The sequence below is a fragment of the Pholis gunnellus genome, assembly GCF_910591455.1.
Source record: "Pholis gunnellus genome assembly, chromosome: 16".
Taxonomy (NCBI): domain Eukaryota; kingdom Metazoa; phylum Chordata; class Actinopteri; order Perciformes; family Pholidae; genus Pholis; species Pholis gunnellus.
In genome coordinates, this window is record NC_136543.1 from 15,333,520 (window position 1) to 15,354,133 (window position 20,614).

Below are 20,614 nucleotides of genomic sequence, written 5' to 3' on the forward strand. Positions count from 1 at the left end.
GGTCAACATGAATATATAAAAACAGTAGCTACATTACATTTGTTGAATGTGTACACATACTTGGCCAATAAAGCTGATTCAGAACGTAATTTAGAGCTATAAATTAAGGGTTTATGTCCGACAGTGAAGATACGGTATATATCCCTAAAATAATATGAAGTCAAAACTTAAACAGACTCGCAGTAAACCCAGCGTAACAGAATGACACAGTGAGTGACTAACTCAGTAAGTATTCGCTTCTATTCATGAGCGTGATGGGCATAGTGATTCATACTGTTTCCGTCGTCAGCACTTTTCCACTCTGCCGTCCAATCAGGAGCAGGAGACGCGGGTGCGGTGGTGACAGACCCGGAAATGCACCAATAGCTGCCGACCGCGAGCCGGACGGTTCAGTATCTGTATCCGCCTTTCACGGCTGCCTTGCTGAAGTCTGTCAGAAATGAGTTTCCACTACGGCCAGGTATCGAAATACTGCATTTTGTGTTTTGTTTATGTTAATTAGCACAACATGTTTACATTGTTAAATAACTGTAATATCTGTTTCATTTCCTTGATATAACGTAACTAATGTTTTAGGACACGAAAAACACAAGTGACGTTAACGTTAGCTATTCATCTGTTTGCTATAACAGTTAGTAATGTAAATGGTGCTGCTACGTGGTAATAACGTCCTTTAGCTTATGTTGCAGTGTGTTTTCTGAATGTTATATACATTAGGATGGCGCTAACATTGCTGGAGTTATGGTGAAGCAATATGTAAGTGAGCGTTAGCTGTTTTAATATTTCCGTTTTGTATATCACCAAAGGAATCTTGATTGTTTAGTTCGTGCATTTCCTCCTAGTTTTCTACAGCTTGTAACATTACTTTAGAGGTGTAAGAAGTATTCAGATCCTTACAAGTAAAACGTGACAATGTCTCACAGTAGAGGTATTATGAAAGTTCAAAAGTAGTCTATTTACAGCAAAATGTTAGTTAATTAAGTGCTGGGAATGGGTCCTGTAGGCTTTTATAGGATGTATTAATTATTACTGATGCATTCATCTCTAAACAGCAACTCTGTATCCCATGTACACTATAACAATTAATCATATTTAACAAACTAATTACATGTTGTGTAATTGTTTCATATATATCACAATGTAATACACACACAGCTCGTTTATTCCTTGTACTCATCACACAGTCTTGTCTTATCCCTGTAGGGCTATCCAGGAGGAGGCCACCGACCACCTGCCGCTCCATACGGGGGAGGCAGTGGTCCCTACGGGGCCAGCCCCTCGGCTCCATACGGAGGTGCACCACATCAGCCAGGGGGCCAGTATGGTGCTTATGGAGCTCCAGTTCAAGGAGGGCAGTATGGGCATGGACCAGGTGGTGCCCCCGCCGGGCATTATGGGGGTTACGGGGGACAGCCCCATGGAGGACATTATGGACACCAGGCTCCTGCAGGTAAGCTGAGACTGGAGATGCTTCTGGGGCACCGCTGCCTGTGTGAGTTGAACGGGCATATTGTGAACACGAGGAGACTGCGGATGGGCTCTTATTCCCCCATCTTCATTGCTTTTCCACTAATTTTTTTCTCTCTCTCTCTTTCCCTCGCTCTCTGCTGGGATGATGGATAGGAAATGATTTACGTTCGCTGACAGTCATGTAGAGACAGGGTTCAGTGTGTGCCCCTCAGCAGGATTACACGGCTGGAGTGATGACTCCGGTAATACTGAGTGAGGGCTAAAGTAAGAGACAGATGGGTAAAGAGTGTAGCGTGTGTGTGTGTGTGTGTGTGTGTGTGTGTGCTCGCGCATGTGTGTGATTACACTGTTTCCTGTAGCATCCAAGAAAAAGCCTATGTTGCCATCACTTCCCACAGGGACAGAATCCATCAGGGTCTCCTGCCCCACTCTCCCCATTCCTTTTCCTGACAATCAGCCCTGCCTCCACTCCTCCTCTTGTCTCATACCGTATTTCGTATTTTCTAACATCCCCCCCCCCCTTGTCTCTTCCGCCATGTACTCAGATAATGGCTTCTTGCCCCGACACCATCTCCCTTTTTCTGGGAGGACCTTTCCTCAACACTTGACCCTGCGGCTACCTTCTTATGAAACACTGAGCATGTGTAGCTAAGGTTGGGGAGGTATTCTTCAGCAGAATACACAAACCGTACCAGTCCGATTATAATACTCCCGATTTCAGCTGTTTTTCCTTTACTGGAAGAATATAACGTATTTTAATGATATGAATGGGGTAGTTGAATTGTTAGATGTTATCTAAGCTGTAGCAAACCAGACCTTAATACTTTTTTTTCCTCCTTTCCACACATTCCTCCTGCATGTGTCAATGCTCCTGCATATATAATGTACTTTGTTGTAGGAATCATATCATCCCTTTATGAAGTATATTCCACGTTATAGTCAATAAACTCCATGCTGTTTGCCAAATCAGTGCCTTCTAAAGCACAGATGTAGTATTATTATTTATGATCAAGTTGCTGCTGGAGAGTCAGCTCACTTCCAGCTGTCAGACAGTAGAAGTGTGTTCCTTCATCCCCCGATAGATAAATAGTTGTTTTCCATTAGAACGAGGAAGCCGCTATCTTTTCCTTTGACCATCCCCCACCCCTACCACACACACACACACATGTTACTCCTCAAAGTCGGAGAGCTTCTCTGAAATGATAAAGAAATATATTAAAAACAACAAAAGCGTGCTGAGAAAACCATCTTGCAGTGATGGGCCTCTTCAAAGTCATTCTGAGCCACCACTTCTCTCTCCACCCTCCCCTCACTGCTCTGATTCTTCCTCCCTGTAGGAAACATCCCTCCTGGTGTTAGCCAAGAGGCGTACCAGTGGTTCCACACCGTGGACACGGACCGCAGCGGCTTCATCAACCTAAAGGAGCTGAAGCAGGCACTCGTCAACTCCAACTGGTCTGCTTTCAATGACGAGACCTGCCTCATGATGATCAGTAAGTGCTGCAGTTGCGGCCAAATGAAAAGCTCAACGGTGCGAGTGGGAGGTAGCTCCATGTTGTGGAATTGGTTATAAATAAAATGCCTTAGTGTCTACAGCAAAATGGATGAAAAAAAATAGTGCCTTAGGAAAAAGAAAAGGATAAAAGAGTGGCTGGAAAAAGAAAGTAGGCTGGTTTTATAAGTGTGTGGCCTTACATTTCTAAAAATAGTTCGAGCTAGCCAAGAGGAGTCAACCTAAAATATATACGTGTCCGTCTGGGTTACCTGTTAGTTGCACTAGTATCCCGAAATTCCAGTTGTGTTTTTCAGGCAGTGACTAATATGTTCCATTATCCTAATGAGAACTGAGTGACTCTTGTGTGCTACTTTTAAATAATACAAGGAGAAGAGTCATGATGATGGACAGAGGGTTCGCTCGATACATGGCCCAGAATGCACCTCAAACTGTCCTGTGCTTTGTTTTTCCTTTTAGACATGTTTGACAAGACGCGGTCCGGTCGAATGGACATATTTGGCTTCTCAGCACTGTGGGAATTCATGCAGCGGTGGAGGGCGCTCTTTCAGCAGTACGACAGAGACCGCTCAGGCTGTATCAGTGGCACGGAGTTACACCAAGGTAGCCCCGTTTGTGTGTGAAAGACCCGACAATGAAGCATGATCTGAAGCCTGAAATACAACCTTTCAGCAGATAACAATGAACTTCCCGTCTTGTCTGTCCGTCCTCTAGCCCTCGCTCAGATGGGCTACAACCTGAGTCCGCAGTTTTCCGAGACGTTGGTGCGCCGCTTCACCGTGCCGCGCGGGCGACCCGGCATCCAGCTGGACCGCTTCATCCAGGTGTGCACCCAGCTCCAGAGCATGACGCAGGTCTTCAGGGAGAGAGACACGACCATGACGGGCAACATCCGCCTCAACTACGAGGATTTCCTCTCTGGGGCCGTCACCAGGCTCATGTGAGCCCCCCCGCTCCACCGGCAATCCGTCTGCACTGTGGATTCATCGTATCATTCCGTGTTCAGGTCATGTTTTGCTCACGTTTTCAGTGCTCTGCCATAAGTGCCTCCATCTGAATGTGTGCAGTATATCAGCCGGAACACATCATTCCGTGGCTTGTTGCTGTAAGGAGGTAAAAAGCCTTGCATCAAAGTTCATTGGCTGTTAAAAAAAGGCAGCGAAAGCCTTTACTGGATGGCTTAGCTTTCACCAGGCGCAAAAAAGTGATTGTTTTACAGGTGACTGGTGCTATAGAGTCCCAGTTATAGTTTTACCATAAACTGCAAACGAGGCCTTGTTTACACATGTGTGATTTTTGACATTCATACCTGATGAATTTGCTCATATGCAGACATTAACCGGTTCCTGTGCCATCAGAATGCCATCAGGAATATTCAGCATCTCCAGAGGGTGTTTCCATGCAATGGTTGCACATTGTATTGAACATTGCTTTATATTGTACTGTGTATAATTAGCCAAAATACAGCCACTTTTTCTAATATTTGAATTATTCTACTCCTCACGGTTAGTGGGGTGTTGCCGTTAAAGCTCTGTAACAAAGTTGTCTGCTACATTGCACTCCTCCTGTAAGCCAGTATCAACCAGAAATAAAAACAATTATCCATCGGGGAAGATAAAAAACCTCCCAAAAGCATTAATAATTGTTCCTTGTTATGTTTTCCTCTTTCCAATCAATGAAATGGATCTTCAGTGGTTGTCGGGCCAGTGCTTTAATAGATAAAACACTCCACTTAGGTGGTCTGAAATCAGATAACATCATGGTTCTTAATGCCAAAAACAAATAAATGCTTTTCTATCACGTTTTGATGTATTCATGTTCTTCACACAAATGAAAAAAGTACAGTTCCTACACTTTGAAGAAGCTGCATGCTGTCGTGTTTATTCTGGATTTGAAAGGCAAGTATTGTGTAAATGCAGCAGTAAACACTTTACGTGGATCTCAATGCGCTTGGCTGATGTTTTTTTTTCTGGACTGAAAACAGAGAAAACCGAATCGTGAAATGGAGGTAAATCACTTCAAAATTGATGTGTTATCCAGCAGAAGTGCAGTTGTAGATCCAGACCCTACTCGTCACCTTTGCCCTCAAAATGTCCCAAATCAGATGCTCATTTCTCCTTTTGTAGGGCAGATTGGCCGCACAAAGGAGCAGAAGAGCCTCTGTCTTCCTCCTTCCACATCTGGCGCTTCTTTCCCTCCCCATCTGTTACTCTGCTTCATCACAGTCCGTGTCAAGAGTCCTCCTGCTCCTCCTCGTCTCTTTCCAAATCAGAGGCAATCCATCAAACTCCCCTCGTGCATCGTTTTCGCTCATATCTCGCATCCGTCTAGTCCTTGCCCCTCGGCCTCCATCTTAATCTAAGGCTAAACTTGGCTGTCCCACGTCCTTAAGCACATTTCGTGTCACATCCTCCCTGCCTATCTGACTCATTGCCTGAACGTGGATGTGGTTCAGTGGCTGGACCGCTTTCAAAACCATTTGAGTTTGGGGACTTGCAAGCGTGACCGAAGGTGCGCCATGCTTGAAGGTTTCAGCAGCCTTTTTTTCTGGCTTCAGTGGTGATTTACCCTAAGTCCTGATTGTCATTTCCTGTGTAATGAGGGCATTTTCCACCACTGCTGGCCATGCCTGACATCTGTAATTACCTTGGGGCGAATAAGCAGGTCTGCGGGGCTTCAGTTAGCGAGGACAGTTTGTGATTTGGAGTGATAAAATGGTTGTATTTGTTTTGTACATAAAACTCTTGGCTAGTGCAGCTCTAAATCTCATTCACTAATAAGCAGGAGCTGATGAAATAATCCTGGCACTGCTAATATTGCTGGTGAAGCAGAACTGGCACAAGTAATGTTGTTTTTTCCCGCAGGGGATGATGAGCACATTTCCACTTTATCTGAAAGGATTTATCTGAAAGGATTTATCAAATGCCAGTTTTTGGCAACTACGAGATGGACAGCAGAGAGGGAGGAACTGCTTAAAAGAATCATTCTGAAGCGTGAAGCATAATCACCCACACAGAATCCTGTTAATCACAATCATTCCAGCAGTCTTTAGAAGTAATGAGAACATAAACAAATTTGGATTTAGCTCCATTTAAAAAAAAAAACTTTCTCCCTCTGCACAAATGACCAATGAGTCAGAACCGGTCATCCGCGGTTTCCGACTCGTTGTCGCTCCACGACAGGCTGCATTCCAATCGCTATAGATCAGCCCTGTGCCCTGCACACTGCATGGCACAGCTTTGGGGAAAAACTTTTGGGCCTGCGAGCTGAAATATCAGTGTCATCAATCATATGGTGCCTTAGAAAGAACATTTACTGATTCACTTACCCAGAAACTGCAGTAGCATATCCCCCACCCCCACCCCCCCCTATAGTCAATGCTGCAATTTATGGTTTCCCTGAAACGTCCACAATGTCTCTGCATCCCTCATAAGCAGTTAAAGTAAACAAAAGCAAAACTTCTTCAAGAGTTTGTGTTTTTTTTACCAAGCCTCTAAAAGTGTGTCTGTTCTTTACATGTCAAAGTGTGCTTTTGAACTAAAAGAAAAGTGTCATGACACTTGAGGGGTTTGTCATCCGAGAGGGCTTGTTCACGCCTTGTTTGCGTATGACACAATCCTGCTGACAGATCTGTCAGCCTTTCATGAGTATTCCTTGAGAGGAGGATTTTCTTCAAGAATGCAATAGATTGTTTGAACACCAAAAGAGATTGCATTTCTATGGCTTCCAGGAAGGGATAAACATGCATATATAGACTATGTTGTGTAAGAGCACAGCTCCCTCGACTGTAAAGCCACAAAGCACATGAGGTTATTTGATTATTAAGCATGTATTAGGTCACATCATTAAATAAAATGTAATTCATTATTGTGGGGAAATAGTTTCAGTTGTAAAAGGATGAACAAAAAAGTTATAATACTGTTTTATTCACATACTGTGTAACCCTATTAGTGGATCACTAGCCTCTAATTTCATTTTCTGTTGCAGTTAGTCCCCATTTTAGTGATCTTAAACTGAATATATGTATTTTATATTATTGTATAGAAGGTGTAGCCTAGTGTTGTACGTATATAATGTTGATTCCCTTTGTGTTTTTCTAAAACAAAGAATGTAAATAGATGTTTCGGCCTTCCTCATCTCAACTGTAGTGCGCTATTGTCACCACTGAGCGGTGCTAACGCACCGAGAACACACGTTGCAGCAAAGCGAGGCTCGTCAGCCAATGAAATCCAACCCGGAAGTCCACAGACGGATATTGCGTATTTCCGCTGCTGCACCAAAGTGCAAACAGTAAAGGTGAGTGGAGACGAATGAACTATTACCTTTATCACAATAATACAGAGACAAAACATCACACGGACTCGTTTCTAGTAACGGTAGCTGGTGCAGGTTTAGCTGCAGAAGGTCTGTCACTGCGCGGATTGTAACCTCACGTGTCACTTCGCGTTATTTATAGTCAGCGGTTACACACCCCTGTTCATAATATGACTTTCATTACACAAGTCAACATAGAAAGTAAACACGAATGCATGCTTTCAGATGCTCTGTCCAGGTTGTTAGCAGCCCTGTTCCGGTTGGCAGACGGCGCACCAAACTCCATAACGAATGTGAACATGTCATTTTAATGTCTTATTTAAAAGTAAAGCGTACGGCTCTGGGTATACAGATTATTGCCCCTTCTGAATCGAGGATAGTCACTCAGCACGTCGGGTATGACGCGACGCGCAAACAAAATGAATGACAATATCATTTGAAGTTGTAAATGTGTGATGATACGAGTATCCCTCGACAGAAGGTAACGTTGCGAGCTAGTTCTATTAACGGCTGGCTGTGTCAGCGTAGCCGTCGTAGCCACGTGTGGCACGGACTGGTTCATGTTACCCAACACAAATCATACATGTTTGTCTGGATACAGTAACGTTACACTCTGTTTCTTCTTTTCTAGTAACTATTATTTAAAATGTGATATAAAAGTATCATTTTTTCTCCTTTTGTGTTTTAGTAACCGATTGGAACATTATTAAATAATATAGGAATACTCATGTTGGCAATGGTAGCTACATAAATGCTCTTTTATGTATGAATGGCTCTTCACTTCCCCCTCATACTACATACTGTAACACTGTAATCAATCGTTAATGTACGCTGAAACGCACTCACAACTTTCTCTTCTATTTATCCCTATGGAGCCCCCGGGAGCCGAAGCGGAGTGCAGTCATGTGGCCTCTATTTTGGACAGCGGCGCGGACCTATGCCCCTTACGTCACCTTCCCCGTGGCCTTCGTGGTGGGAGCAGTGGGCTACCACCTGGAGTGGTTTATCGGGCGGACCCCGAAAGCCAGAGAGGAGAAGAGCATCCTGGAGCTGAGGGAGGATAGGAAGCTGCAAGAACAAGAGGGTGTGGACAGCACCCAGGTGCTTAGCCTGAAAGAGAAACTGGAGTTCGCACCTAGAGCCGCTCTGAACAGGAACCGACCCGAGAAGAGCTAACCCGGGTTGGTGTGAGAGACATGTGTTTACCCTCTCTCAGCAGCAGTGCATTGTGGGCCACGGAGGGAAAAAAACATCCATTCGTACCTCAGCCATACATCCTCACTCGTGCACCAGCTTGCCTGTGTAAATCAAACACAGCCCATATGTGCTGTATGTGATTCTTTGACCTTCTCCTTGATGTCACACAAGCCTCTGTTCATGCATTGGTCAATACCTAAAGTAAGATACTATAATTTAAAACGCATGAAATATTGAGCCTCTGGGTGTCCAGGCTTTGAACTCATGACGGGGTTTGGTGGAAACTGTTCTTTGTCTGTTTTCTGTACATCTAGTTGTGTAATTATCACACAAATGTTATTGTGTCTCTGCTGTTTAAATCACACGCAAGAGATGTCAAAGATGGAAATAATGTTCACGCTCCGAGCCTGTCAGAAAGCGCTTCTCCTTTTTAATCGTTTCTGTGTGTTTTAGAAAGGACTGATTGCGAACATGAAAGCGAAGGAAGAGCGGAGAGACGGGTCTTTGTTGTAGTTCTTTTTATCTCATGTAACCTTTTTGATGGTATGTGACAAAATAAGCCAACTATGTGGGAGGTCTCAGGATGTTTAAGCTGCTTATAGTCCTATTGTCTGGATGGTTTGCACATCTCGCGCTGTAATTATGCGTTACTGAAAAAAGAAATATGATGAATAAAGGAATGTTTGCTGAAAATGCTTGGATGATTCTTTATCACCAGTTCCTGCTACTGATTTTTTCTAACAAATTAATTAAACAAATGTTTGAATTTTTATCACTTTAGGTCCAAACAAATATCCGATCCCACTTGGATATGAAACAAGACTGCTGCCAAGGACAGGCAGTAACATCAAAGTCAAAGGAAGGAAGTAATGACTCTGCTTATTCAGCTTCGAGAAGGAAATTATGTTCGAGGGAATGCGCGAGGCAAAGCAAGGCATTCTGCCTCGGGTATGAGGGTGGAGTCTGGATTTTTTTTTAGTTCTTCAAATCTGGCTTAAAATGTATTTGCAGCTGTTGTCTGAACAACAAGTCCTTAATATCGCCCAAACCTCCAGATGTACACGCTGATTCACAGATCGCTGGTTCAAGAGTGCTCTTGGGTTGAGCCATACCCATACGAGAAGTCAATTTCACACACAAAGGATCCCTTTTTCCTCATAGATGTGAGTATTTTAGATGTGAAATCATCACAGCTTGTTACGGTAACTATCACAGTTTTATTTTCAATACAAAGTGTTGCACAATAAAATACACAAAATGAAATAGATACCCTGAAAAAAAGAACCGACCTTAAAATAGAAAAGATACATTCGACTGTCAAAAAGGCCGATAGAACCACACAACACGAATTTCAACTATGACGTTATGATGGGGAACATTGAAACCGTTTCAATTAGAATGTGTTTAATGAAGGTAAGTTATTTGACTAGACTTGTTTGCAAAATACTTCACTGTGTTACAGCACTCACTCATAACTGTGTAACAACAAAGACGCCAGTAACAATGCAAGAACACCTCAAATCGTCGAGTGTTTGAGGGCTCTCTCGCAGACATTTTCAGCATCAGATGCAGACTATGCCCAAGGGAATTACCCACAATTCATTGCCATGTGACGTTAAACACGGGGTAACCAGTGGAAGCATGAGACTTTAAAAAGGTAATAAAGAGGACGGCACATAGGCGTTCAGCCTGGCACATCCCATTTACTCAAACATTAAGGATTAAAGATGGAACATAAAAAGATCAGAGGATTGGAAGCAGAGACTATATTACACAGATAGTTTATTCATTAACTATTATTTTCATTTAGTTATTAAAGCTGTTTTGACAAAAACAAGTAAATAGATTATTTGACAAATAACTCATCTCGAGTGGCAAAAGCCTGGAAGACGTTCAACTCGGGGAGTAAAAAGATATAAAATAAATACCCACGATTGTACATAACATGATGTGTACATAACATGATGTGTCGCAGCAAAGTGCTGGCCCCTTCATTTTGACACCATTGCAGGCCCCCCCAGCCTCTCACACTCAACCTTTTAACAGGTGACGTCGGTGAAGTCCCTGAGGGTTCAGGGTTTAAGGCTTTAGGACTTTATGATTGGACCGGTTAGTCAGTGTGAGGAGTTTGGGATTGGGCCCTGATGTCCATGTGTCTATTACCCCAGTGCATGCTGGGAGGCCTCTCAGCCCTCTATACTTATGTAAGCGCAGCATTCAACCAATCATATGACTGCTGATCATGGTCACAACTCTCTACACAATGTCGCCTTCATTTCAAAATAAGAGAGCACTGTTCTAAGATCAACCAATCAATCTTTTAACTGCGTTCAAACAAACCCAGTTAGCTGGATGAGAGTGAACAGGCTCATTTTGGCCTGATGAAAGTGATTAGTTAAACCATGTCTGAAGAACAGGGCCTAAAGCAACATTGGTGATGGATGAAGCTGTCAGCGGATAAGGATGTTGCTCTCCATCAGCCACTGCAGAAATGCTCAGTTGCACAGTATGAATAGCCCCTCTTAATGCATTAGGACACAGATCACAGTTGGTCCTGCTGCTGTCATTGCTGTTCATTTTGAAATGCATCACCAAAGAGCTACCGGCACAACATTTCTACGTGAAAACATTCCTTTTGATACATGCAAGAGCATAACAACATGAGGCTAGAATTCACTTTATCCTTTTAAGGGCAGCTTTCTTCTCTTTATCTCACAACACACCAGTAACGTCACAGATTTATAAAGTAGTCCAACAAAAACAATGATTCACTGTGTGTTTTTTAGAATAATATAGTCTTGAAGGAATATGTAGGAAGACTTTGGTGATGTTGCCTGCACCCGACATGAGCTTTGGTCTCCGTGTGTACATATATTCAATCAAGAAAACCTTTATTATCCTTATTACTAAAACAAGAGGGGTGGTGTGGTCAGGGAACAAAGAATTTAATAAGAATCCACCATCGATTCAAGATGTGTCGTAAAACGCTACAAAATGAGAAAACTTTATGAAGCCTTTTAAATCCGACACGTGGTAGCTCACATGCACTTAGAGTGAACTCTAACAATTATTTTTGTTGAAACTTTTACTCCAGTCCCGCGGTCTTTCCAGCGTTAAATAATGAATCGGAAAGGTCCATCTCTCCGTACCCCAGGAGCTCTCTTAATGGAGGATAACCTTTCCAGAGTGCCAGGATAAGTTATGCTACGTTACCCTGCCAGCTAGTGAAATGGGGAAAGATTATGAGGCCCAGATACATTGGCACCGGAGTCGTGAATGCTGTGCTATCGGCAGTCATCAGCTTGTACTCCCCTCTTGAGTTTGCTATCAGTGGAATGACCCGCTTCACTGCTGAGTTGTGCATGTTCGGAGAGTCAATTACTTCAAGCCGGTGGAAGTTTCCATTTGAAACTAGCAAGGATGGAGAAGTGGAGGGAAAGCTAAATTATACTAATAGAGTTAACAAGGAGCGTGGTGTGTTTAGGTGTGTGTGTGTGTGTGTGTGTGTGTGTGTGTGTGTGTGTGTGTGTGTGTGTGTGTGTGTGTGTGCGCCTGTCTGCCTGGGAACAACTAGAGGACAGGTCGGTTGTCTAACAATGTCCCACAACTACACAGTACTGTGGGAACCAAGCACCGAGGCTCTTGGGAAGGGAGGAGGATGTTGGAGGTGCTCCATTGTTATTGCTGGATGATGGGGATAATGGGTGCGGGTGATGCTGGCTGTTCCTTTTTTTTAAGGAGGTCCAACCCAACATCCTGAGTGGACGGGCCGGAGACGGTGTTCCCTTTGCTTCATGAACAATAGAATTATCTGCATGCTGGAAGGGCACCACGTTCCCCATTAAACAACCCCCCCGCCTGCCCAACACACACACACACACAGAATCCAGGAATTCAGGTAATGCTGTATATCAAATGTATACACAGACAAGAAGCTTGCCATAAACATGTAAAGGGAATCACACAGAGGTCAAGGAAAACACATTTTGAGATATTCTTTTTCACATGGGCAATTAAAGGATGAAAATGATCCCAAAACCTCTCTGACAGCCAGATGCATAATAGAGTTGGACTAACTAAATTGGTTGACATTAGATATTACTCAAAACAATGAGCTGAAAGACGCTAACACTCTCTATAGAGCTGAGGAGGACTCTAGAGTTGGACGATAATTCTCTTATAGTTCTTCACTATGACCCCTTTCACCTCCAGTCAACTGACTCATTGTCAATGTAGAAATATTGATTAATGCAGCTTTGTATTCAGCACAGCTTTGACATTAATCCCAAAAGACTCCAGTCTAAGTCCTCAAAATCTACCGGTAATTCAATTTGACAACCAACAGCTGAAGAGAGACACAAGCAGCCCTGGTTCATGCCCCGCCCCACCTCACACACACACACACACACACACACACACACACACACACACACACACACACACACACACACACACACACAAACTCTCTCTGTGCGAGCTATAAATGGTACCAGCCCTCTCAATTGACTCCAGCCGCACAGCCGGCACTTTGCCCATTTCCCTCATCCTTCACTGGCCTTTGATGGGGCGGCCGTGACATAAGAAAAACAAAACACGGGGGAGCTCGGACAAAACAATGCAACAATGCCCACCGCAGTCCAATAGTCAGGGTGAACAATCCCAAACCACCAATCCCTTGGGGAGAAACAATACTGGAACAGGAAACACCCACTTCCTATGCAAAGTTTAAATTTAGGTACAGCTGAAAGCATTTTTGTCTTGTTTTGTCCAGTAGCACAAATGGCCAAATTAAGGACTGGGTGCTTGGACGTGACATTGTTATGGATACGGCGAAAGCAGTGTGTCGGTATTGTGTGTACGTACGTTCAGTGAAACAAAGGGAGTTGGCACACATCCCGCTGTATGTCTTTAACACACATACACACACACATACTACAACATAAACAGTAAACCCCTAAAAAAAAGTGGTCTTTGCTGTGCGAGGCACATTATTTCCAATTACGGGCAAATAAAGAGATCTTGCACAACCTCATTCCCCCCATAGCTTGCTATTTTCAGCCGTGCTGGTCCCTTGTTTATACATGTGTGTGTGTGTGTGTGTCTGTGTGTGTGAAAGTCTGAGTTTTGTGACGTGAGGTCAAGCTGGTCTTTCCATACGTCTTGAGTGTATGTTTAGGTATGTGAGTGCCTTCTCTGCCCGTTCAGGGTGTTTCCTCGATATAGTGCAGCTGGCAGGAATAGGTGGGCGACCAGAGTCTGGTGCAAAGCACGACTGTAAGATCTTCCCTAAAGGAGAGTTGCCGCTGGGCATAACAGTTGGTCTTTTATGAACCGCTTGAGCCCTGAGGCTGCTTAACAGCACTTTGAACTGCTTCACAGTCTAATAGCTTGTATACTGTAGTGTGTGTGTGTGTGTGTGTGTGTGTGTGTGTGTGTGTGTGTGTGTGTGTGTGTGTGTGTGTATATGTGTGTGTACACTCATTCACCAAAGCTGAGACATTGCCTTTCTTTGTGTGTGATCAGCGCCATGTGGATTCACCAGTGGAGTGAGGAAATGCATCAGCAGTGACTTCAACAATGTCAGGAAATGGCAGCTGATCCCAGAGGATGCATGTATAGCCGTTAAGGATGACCTGTCGCATAAATTGGGGTCTTCCCAGCTAATGACTCCCGCTTTTATTAACCCCAGCTGTACACAAACCAATAATCTCCATTGTGACGTTTTTATTGGAACGTCCTTCTGCAAGCAGTGTGTGTCTGATTTGATGGCCCTGAGTTTGGGAAACAGTCTAGACGTGAATATTAGGTAATCAAAGCCAATGAATGTGGGAAGATTTTTACTAATCTCCTGACAGAGGAACATGTAGTTAAAACATCACTTTCACATGCACTGTTAGGGGGCAATTTCTCTGGCGGGTAGGCATTGACTGCGCAGAAGAAGAAAAAAAATGGCTGTTGGAGCAGCAAATAACCTGCAATGTTGTTTTCATCTCGGAGAGTTGTATTTGCTTCACTGAACAGGAGGCGAGAGTTTACTCTGTGGAAAGAATAGAGCAGGGCGTCGAGCTTCTCCGGCTTGATCGGCTGTAAGGGAAGATGGATGTAAAAGGGAGCTCCGCTGTTCCGCTGCTGGCTTTTTGTTGGCAGCAGAGGGCCGATATGGGTCGCCCCGTGCAAAATCTGTTCCGTGACCCCTCTGGCTTTTTGCGAAAACACACACATGAACAATCGCATTGGACACGTGCGCACAAGTGCACACAAATGCACCCACCCACCTGCACTAAGACAACAAGTCTGCACTGGAATGCCAGCCAAGTTCTTGTGAGCAGACATTGAACTGGGCAGCTTCAGCCGGCTCTGTTTGTGTTGTTCCCTCAACAGTATCTGCCAATTCATCCTCGACGCTGGGGAGAGGCTGCCCACAGTAAAAACACATTCCACTCCGACGACAGAGAAACTGTTTTCTTCTTATTATATCCTTTGTAATTTCTGTTTCTCAGCTGCTTGTTGGGAGTTCTTGCTTGGCCTCGCACAGTTCAAGCGGTTTGTTTTATGAGAACCTGTCTCACTTGAATTTCCCATAAGCCCCCTTTCCTGCCATAGATAACCGCTTATCGTCATGGAGACAGTTCGGTGAATTGCTGGAAATGTGTGCCGTATTGCAGATGCTGCCGCTGCCGGCCCTGAAAAGACATATGACTGCATTCATTCAGCGCTCGGGCGAGCACCTTTGTTGAAGGTGCTGGATTTTATCAATTGCTCTCCACGAAAACAGCGTTAACAGGCAGGACTCCCCAGTGGATTCTAAAGAGGTTCAGCACAAAGTGCTGTTCCACCTTGTATGAACTTTTACCGGCATATAATTGATGCTTTTCTTCCCGTAGAGCCAGCTACGGATTTGAAAACAGCCATTAAATCAAAATGATTTTTTCCCGTCAGGAGGTTACGCACATGATAACCTGTAAATCTCATCCACTTCTCCATACCTCCATCTTTCCGTTATTGCCAAAGAGCTTTCCCTTGAGTGATTCAGTACCTCCGTATTGTGACAGTATTTGGATAGAGGTTGGACACAGAAGTTGGACAGAGAAGCAATACACACTTCAGAGACACGATCCTCACACAGAAATCTAAGCCCGAGAGAAGGAAAAGGAAATCCAACCATTCTGTACACAACAGATGCACTTGTATGGAACGTAGTCTCTGTAGCATCTCTGGTAAATGTGTTATGTGGTAGGATATATAAAAATGATACCATCATTTGACAATGTCATCATTATTTTATACTTTAAACTTTATTTTTCACAAAAAAATAAATATAAAACACAGGTATTTCTTCATAATACTTTAAACATTAAATACAGTTTTCACATAATTCATAAGTCGTTTAATTTAATTAAGCCTGCACATTTCTGTACCACTTTCAGTCCATTCAATATGCATTCACTAATGCATCTTTTGAGGTTCTCTCTCAAGCTCTCGGAAAATGTTTCATTTTCATACCGGATTATTTAGCTCTCATGAACTAGTATGCGGTGGTCCTCTCTCTCTCTCCGTCGTTCCTCGTTGCTAAATTATTCTGGTTACCGGCAACGATAAGTCATTTACAATCCCAGAATTCCTCTGGTTTGGCTCTCCTTCTCTTTAGCCATGTCTTCCCCAGCCCACGTCCCCCAACTTGAGCGACCAAATCTTACTGGGTGAAAGGGGGGAAAAGTACATTGTGTGTGTGCATGCATGCATGTCCGCATCCACGTAGCCATTATCCCCTTGGGAGCAGAGCAGTATCCAGAGATCAGTACATTCCACGGTGTGGACGGCGCCATGGTGGGGGGGGGGGGGGTTCAAAGAACTCAAGGGGTTACAGTGTATATCTCAGAGGAATATGCTTAAATCTGGTTCTACTGCATGCTCTCCCATACACACTCCCACAATATCCCCAGGCCGACTGCAGACCCCCCGCTGCACTGTTTTTTCCACTGCCATGAAGACATCTTATGACTGTAGTCGTCTCTCATTGTGGAGTCTCATTTGCTTTGCCTTGAGGAGTGTTCTCAAAATGTTTAATTTTGAATAGGTCCATTTATCTGACAAATCTCAGGGTTTTTTTTGCCTGCCTCTGAGGCATCGAGTTCACAGTGCAATAGTTGTTCTTCCTTTCCCCCTTGTTTGAGCTCTCATTGTGCACTCCTGACTGTGGAGTGTCATGTGCAGCAAAATATTTATAAAAATATAAACTGGAAGACCCCGAAAAAACCCCACAGCCTTCATGGTCATGAGCAACACGTCGCCACATCTGACCGCGTCATACGTAATGCTTCTGTTTTGAGTGTGCCTTAAAGGTACCCCTAGTGTTTTTCCCTGTGTGCTGTGCGTGTGCCTTATAATGGACTCTGGGGGAATGTGATGTTTTCATAGCCCCCATGCAGTTCACGTAACTGGGGAGCAGGTCACCCCCGGCCTCCCTGGGTCCCCAGTTCACCTCAATCGCCAGATCCCCGTAGCTCTCACAGGGGTTGGGGAAGCATGTAGCCTCACCCAGCATGGGGGGGTTGACATGGCCCCCTGCTTTGTAAGACGTATCCGTCTGAAGTTCGGGAGCCTCCTGTCGAGCCGGTACCTGCTCGGACCGAGGTAGGTAGTCTTGGTGCTGGGTACGGTATTTCTCCAGCCGATGGGAGACAGCGAGCTGAACGAGCTCGATGAGGTTGAGGAGCAGGGAGATGGTGGCGATCACCTGAGTGTAGATGGTGAAGATGGTCTTCTCCGTGGGTCGAGACACAAAGCAGTCCACGGTGTGAGGACAAGGGGACCAGGTGCACTCAAACTTTGCTGCAATGAAGAAGCCATCGTAAAGGAACCACAGCCCTAGGATGAAGCCGACCTCTAGGAGGACTTTTGACACGATGCTGAACGCATATGCCCAAAGCAGCTTTCCTTTCAGTTTGGGAGCGTTGGGTGGAGCCTTCTCAGCTCTTCTACCTCTCCCACCGTGTTTCTCCTTCTCTTCTGCATTGTCTTTAATCACATTGTTATTGTCCCTCTCTGTTGCTCTCCCTCCCCTTTTGCCTTCCTCTGCCTCCTTCTCATCCTCCTCGTTTTCCTTGCCCTTCCCGGCCATTATAGCCACGTATCCAAAGTAGAAGATGGTCGGCGTGGAGACGAAGATGACTTGGAGGACAAAGTAGCGAAAGTGGGAGATGGGGAAGGCTCTGTCGTAACACACAGCAGTGCAGCCGGGTTGCTGCGTGTTGCAGACAAAGTCAGCTTGCTCGTCATCCCAGGCAGATTCAGCGGCAGTTGCCAGTACCAGCATGCGAAACAGGAAGAGAACGGTAAGCCAGACACGGCCAATGCCTGTCGAATACTCCTGGCCCTCCTCCAGCAGGTGCTCCAGGTAGGACCAGTCAGCTCTGGACATCCTCTGCTCCTAACAGGACAGACGGGGGGGGGGGGGGGGGGGGGGATGAGAATGTTTGATAATTAGCTCACCTTTAGTGTTTCTAAATCTACATCTTTTTTAGAATACAACTGAGGATGCTAAAGGAGGAGAGGTTGTTTTTAAGTCACTGTCAGGCTGTTGTTGAAAGGCTTTTCCGTCTGTTTAAATGGTGACAAGTTGTATCGGGTGCCAAGTTTAGTTGTAGTTATGCATGTCGTATTTCGTTTACTGCTCCATTGCTCAACAGATTGGCTTGAATGTGCCATTTAACACCTAATGGATATATTTTACTTCCATGACTACATTTTTAAAGGTTTTCAGCTGAAGCGTACATGTTTAATGATTTCTATGAGCAACAAATTAGCTACATTTCTCCAACCTTTTCAGTATAATGGTGTCTTTTTACTGGGGAACATGCGTATTTGGCTGCCTATTAGTTCTTATTAGTTCTTCCATGAGCTCACAACGTTGTTAGGGTGGGCTCCAACTCCTCATCATCAAGATGTAAAAAAACAAGGCCTCCATGCACTAAAATGTACTAAAACAAAAACACATGGCACTAAAGTTAACATTTATGAAGGGAAATGGTGTGCGCTTTCACAGTAAAACTGGAGTAAATGAGATCAAGAGAAGCCGCTCTCTTTAACACTACACAGCATTATTAAATGCAAACATTTATGAACCAATTAAAGCTTAGCTTAGTAAAATCATACTGGGACCAGTTTCATAAAAGCATTGCTCGAGCGCACACACAAACACACACAAATACACACACATCTGAATAAACATCCTGTTTGTTCAGCAGAGTTGAGGCTCAGCTGTGACAGCTTAGACTATTTCTGTTTTTTTTGTTATTTCTTCCCCTCTGAGAAAAGAAAATGTCCTAATAGTGACAATACAAACTTTCTGACAGGATGAGACAAGACAATGGACGGTCAGGGATTTTGGTCTGATAACTGGACTGATCCACCTCTGACAGCATTGTCTTGAGTACCACTGTTATCTCTAACAAACATACCACCGAATACACAGATACAGTTCACCACTAAGTATGTCACAGTATAAAATACAATAAAACACTTTAACCAAGAAAGCCTGTTCAACAGACACTTCAAGTTACAAGGCTTTTCGCAGGACTATTGATGAGTCTATGTTTAAAGTAATTTCCAGGCTTATCATAAAACATATATCATTAAAAAAAATACAAGGCAGGCTAATTAAATAAATAAGCATAAAACTCAATATTAAGGACCAAAGATTCACTGTTATTTATACTGAAAGACTGGAATACAATAGAGATTCAGAAGTCCATCCTGTAATTGCCTATAGGAATACAGAAGGTGATACAATAATAACACAAAAGTAGAATTACCCACCAAAAGTTAATAAAAAACAATGCTAGGTACTGTTAGACCCTTGTAGAATTGTTATTCTGGTTCTTAAGGGGAATAAAACCAATATCAAACACAGTGCAACTCACTCGTTGAGAACTTTTGAGAACTACAGGGACGTATGATTATGTCCTTATTACACAATATTAGATATTGTTTTTTGTCACGTGAACAATCCTAATCTGGTTTAGTTCCTAATTGGAAAAGTGTCTTACCTTTCTCTCTCGTGAAGCGGGGTTTGTCTCCTTATTTGGTGTACTGGTCTCAGCACTCAGTGTACTTTTAATGTCTCGTTCCGCTCCCTACAGTAGCGATCTGCAGCTCCAGTCGGTTTGTTTAAAAAAGCATCGATGTAATCGGAAAAAGTGGGGAGAACTTTCCCATGCCCGTTTATTTGGCCGTCCCTCAGGAACTACGTCCAGGAAATGGGATGGACTCAAAGTAGCTCTCGTTAACTGCGCATGGGGCGTTCGGGTTTTAAACTTTGTTTAAGGGACCACCCGTTTGCATTAATTACACGGGAGTATCGCCTGACTTCGCTTATTTAAAAGGTTAGAGGCGAAGAAGCTTAAGACGTCGATTCAGGAATGGACAACGCACTGGAAAGAGTGAGGTGGCCTTAAATGTCAAGTTATAACGCAAAATAAACAATAAACCCACAATAAACAAACTCATAATTACAGTAGCATAACAAGGAACTAGTAATATGTCGTTTTTTTCACCAAGAAAATCATCCAGCCTCCTATTATCTTCCATGAACATGATTATTTAGTATTATTCTTGCTGCAGCCTAACACACTGCTTCTGATCACGTTTCTATCGTTGCCCACGCCGCCTGTTTTATTTGAGATAAAATAGTTTTGGCCATCTGACTTCTTTTTAGACTCGTGTAATTTTCCATGATGCCACGCAATGGCGCCAATCACCTTGTTTCCGAGAGGCACATCAGCCGGAAATGTGAATCTCGTTTTCCTGAAGTTGAAGAATAAGTTCGTTCACCTTCTAAGGTTTACATAATTTGCTTGATTTGGTCAAACACAAAACGCCCGTTGCAGTATCATCGTTTTGATATTACATACTGCAAACTGAAACTATAGTGTGGAATAATTATCTTAAATTGTGTTCTTTGCAATCAATGTAAATTACAGGATGAGTCAGCGGAAAATACATTCCCTCACGTACTATACTTGAGTTTTGCCATTTTCTACTTTATTTGACAGTTATATTAAATGTGTTAGATTAAGATTTGGCCACATGTTCTCAATCTAACTTGTCACATATACAGTA

General features: G+C 43.7%; 3 protein-coding genes across 3 annotated transcripts; 2 read left to right on the top strand and 1 right to left on the bottom strand.

The window, feature by feature from the left end:
* The first annotated feature begins 375 nt into the window (after positions 1-375).
* pef1 (penta-EF-hand domain containing 1) lies at positions 376-4,783 on the top strand. The gene is made up of 5 exons (XM_079176508.1): positions 376-460; positions 1,204-1,450; positions 2,808-2,963; positions 3,443-3,586; positions 3,698-4,783. The coding sequence occupies exons 1-5, from the start codon at positions 440-442 to the stop codon at positions 3,925-3,927; spliced, it is 798 nt and encodes a 265-aa protein (XP_079032634.1). The 5' UTR covers positions 376-439; the 3' UTR covers positions 3,928-4,783.
* A 2,456-nt stretch (positions 4,784-7,239) lies between these two features.
* On the top strand, positions 7,240-9,181 carry smim12 (small integral membrane protein 12). Its single transcript, XM_079175641.1, has 2 exons — positions 7,240-7,279; positions 8,173-9,181. The coding sequence occupies exon 2, from the start codon at positions 8,201-8,203 to the stop codon at positions 8,471-8,473; it is 273 nt and encodes a 90-aa protein (XP_079031767.1). The 5' UTR covers positions 7,240-7,279; positions 8,173-8,200; the 3' UTR covers positions 8,474-9,181.
* Positions 9,182-16,265: 7,084 nt separating this feature from the next.
* Positions 16,266-19,602, bottom strand: gja4 (gap junction protein alpha 4). The gene is made up of 2 exons (XM_079176687.1): positions 19,543-19,602; positions 16,266-17,924 (listed from the first exon to the last, which is right to left on the bottom strand). Exon 2 carries the CDS (start codon positions 17,913-17,915, stop codon positions 16,800-16,802), a length of 1,116 nt encoding a protein of 371 aa, XP_079032813.1. The 5' UTR covers positions 17,916-17,924; positions 19,543-19,602; the 3' UTR covers positions 16,266-16,799.
* Positions 19,603-20,614: the final 1,012 nt, after the last annotated feature.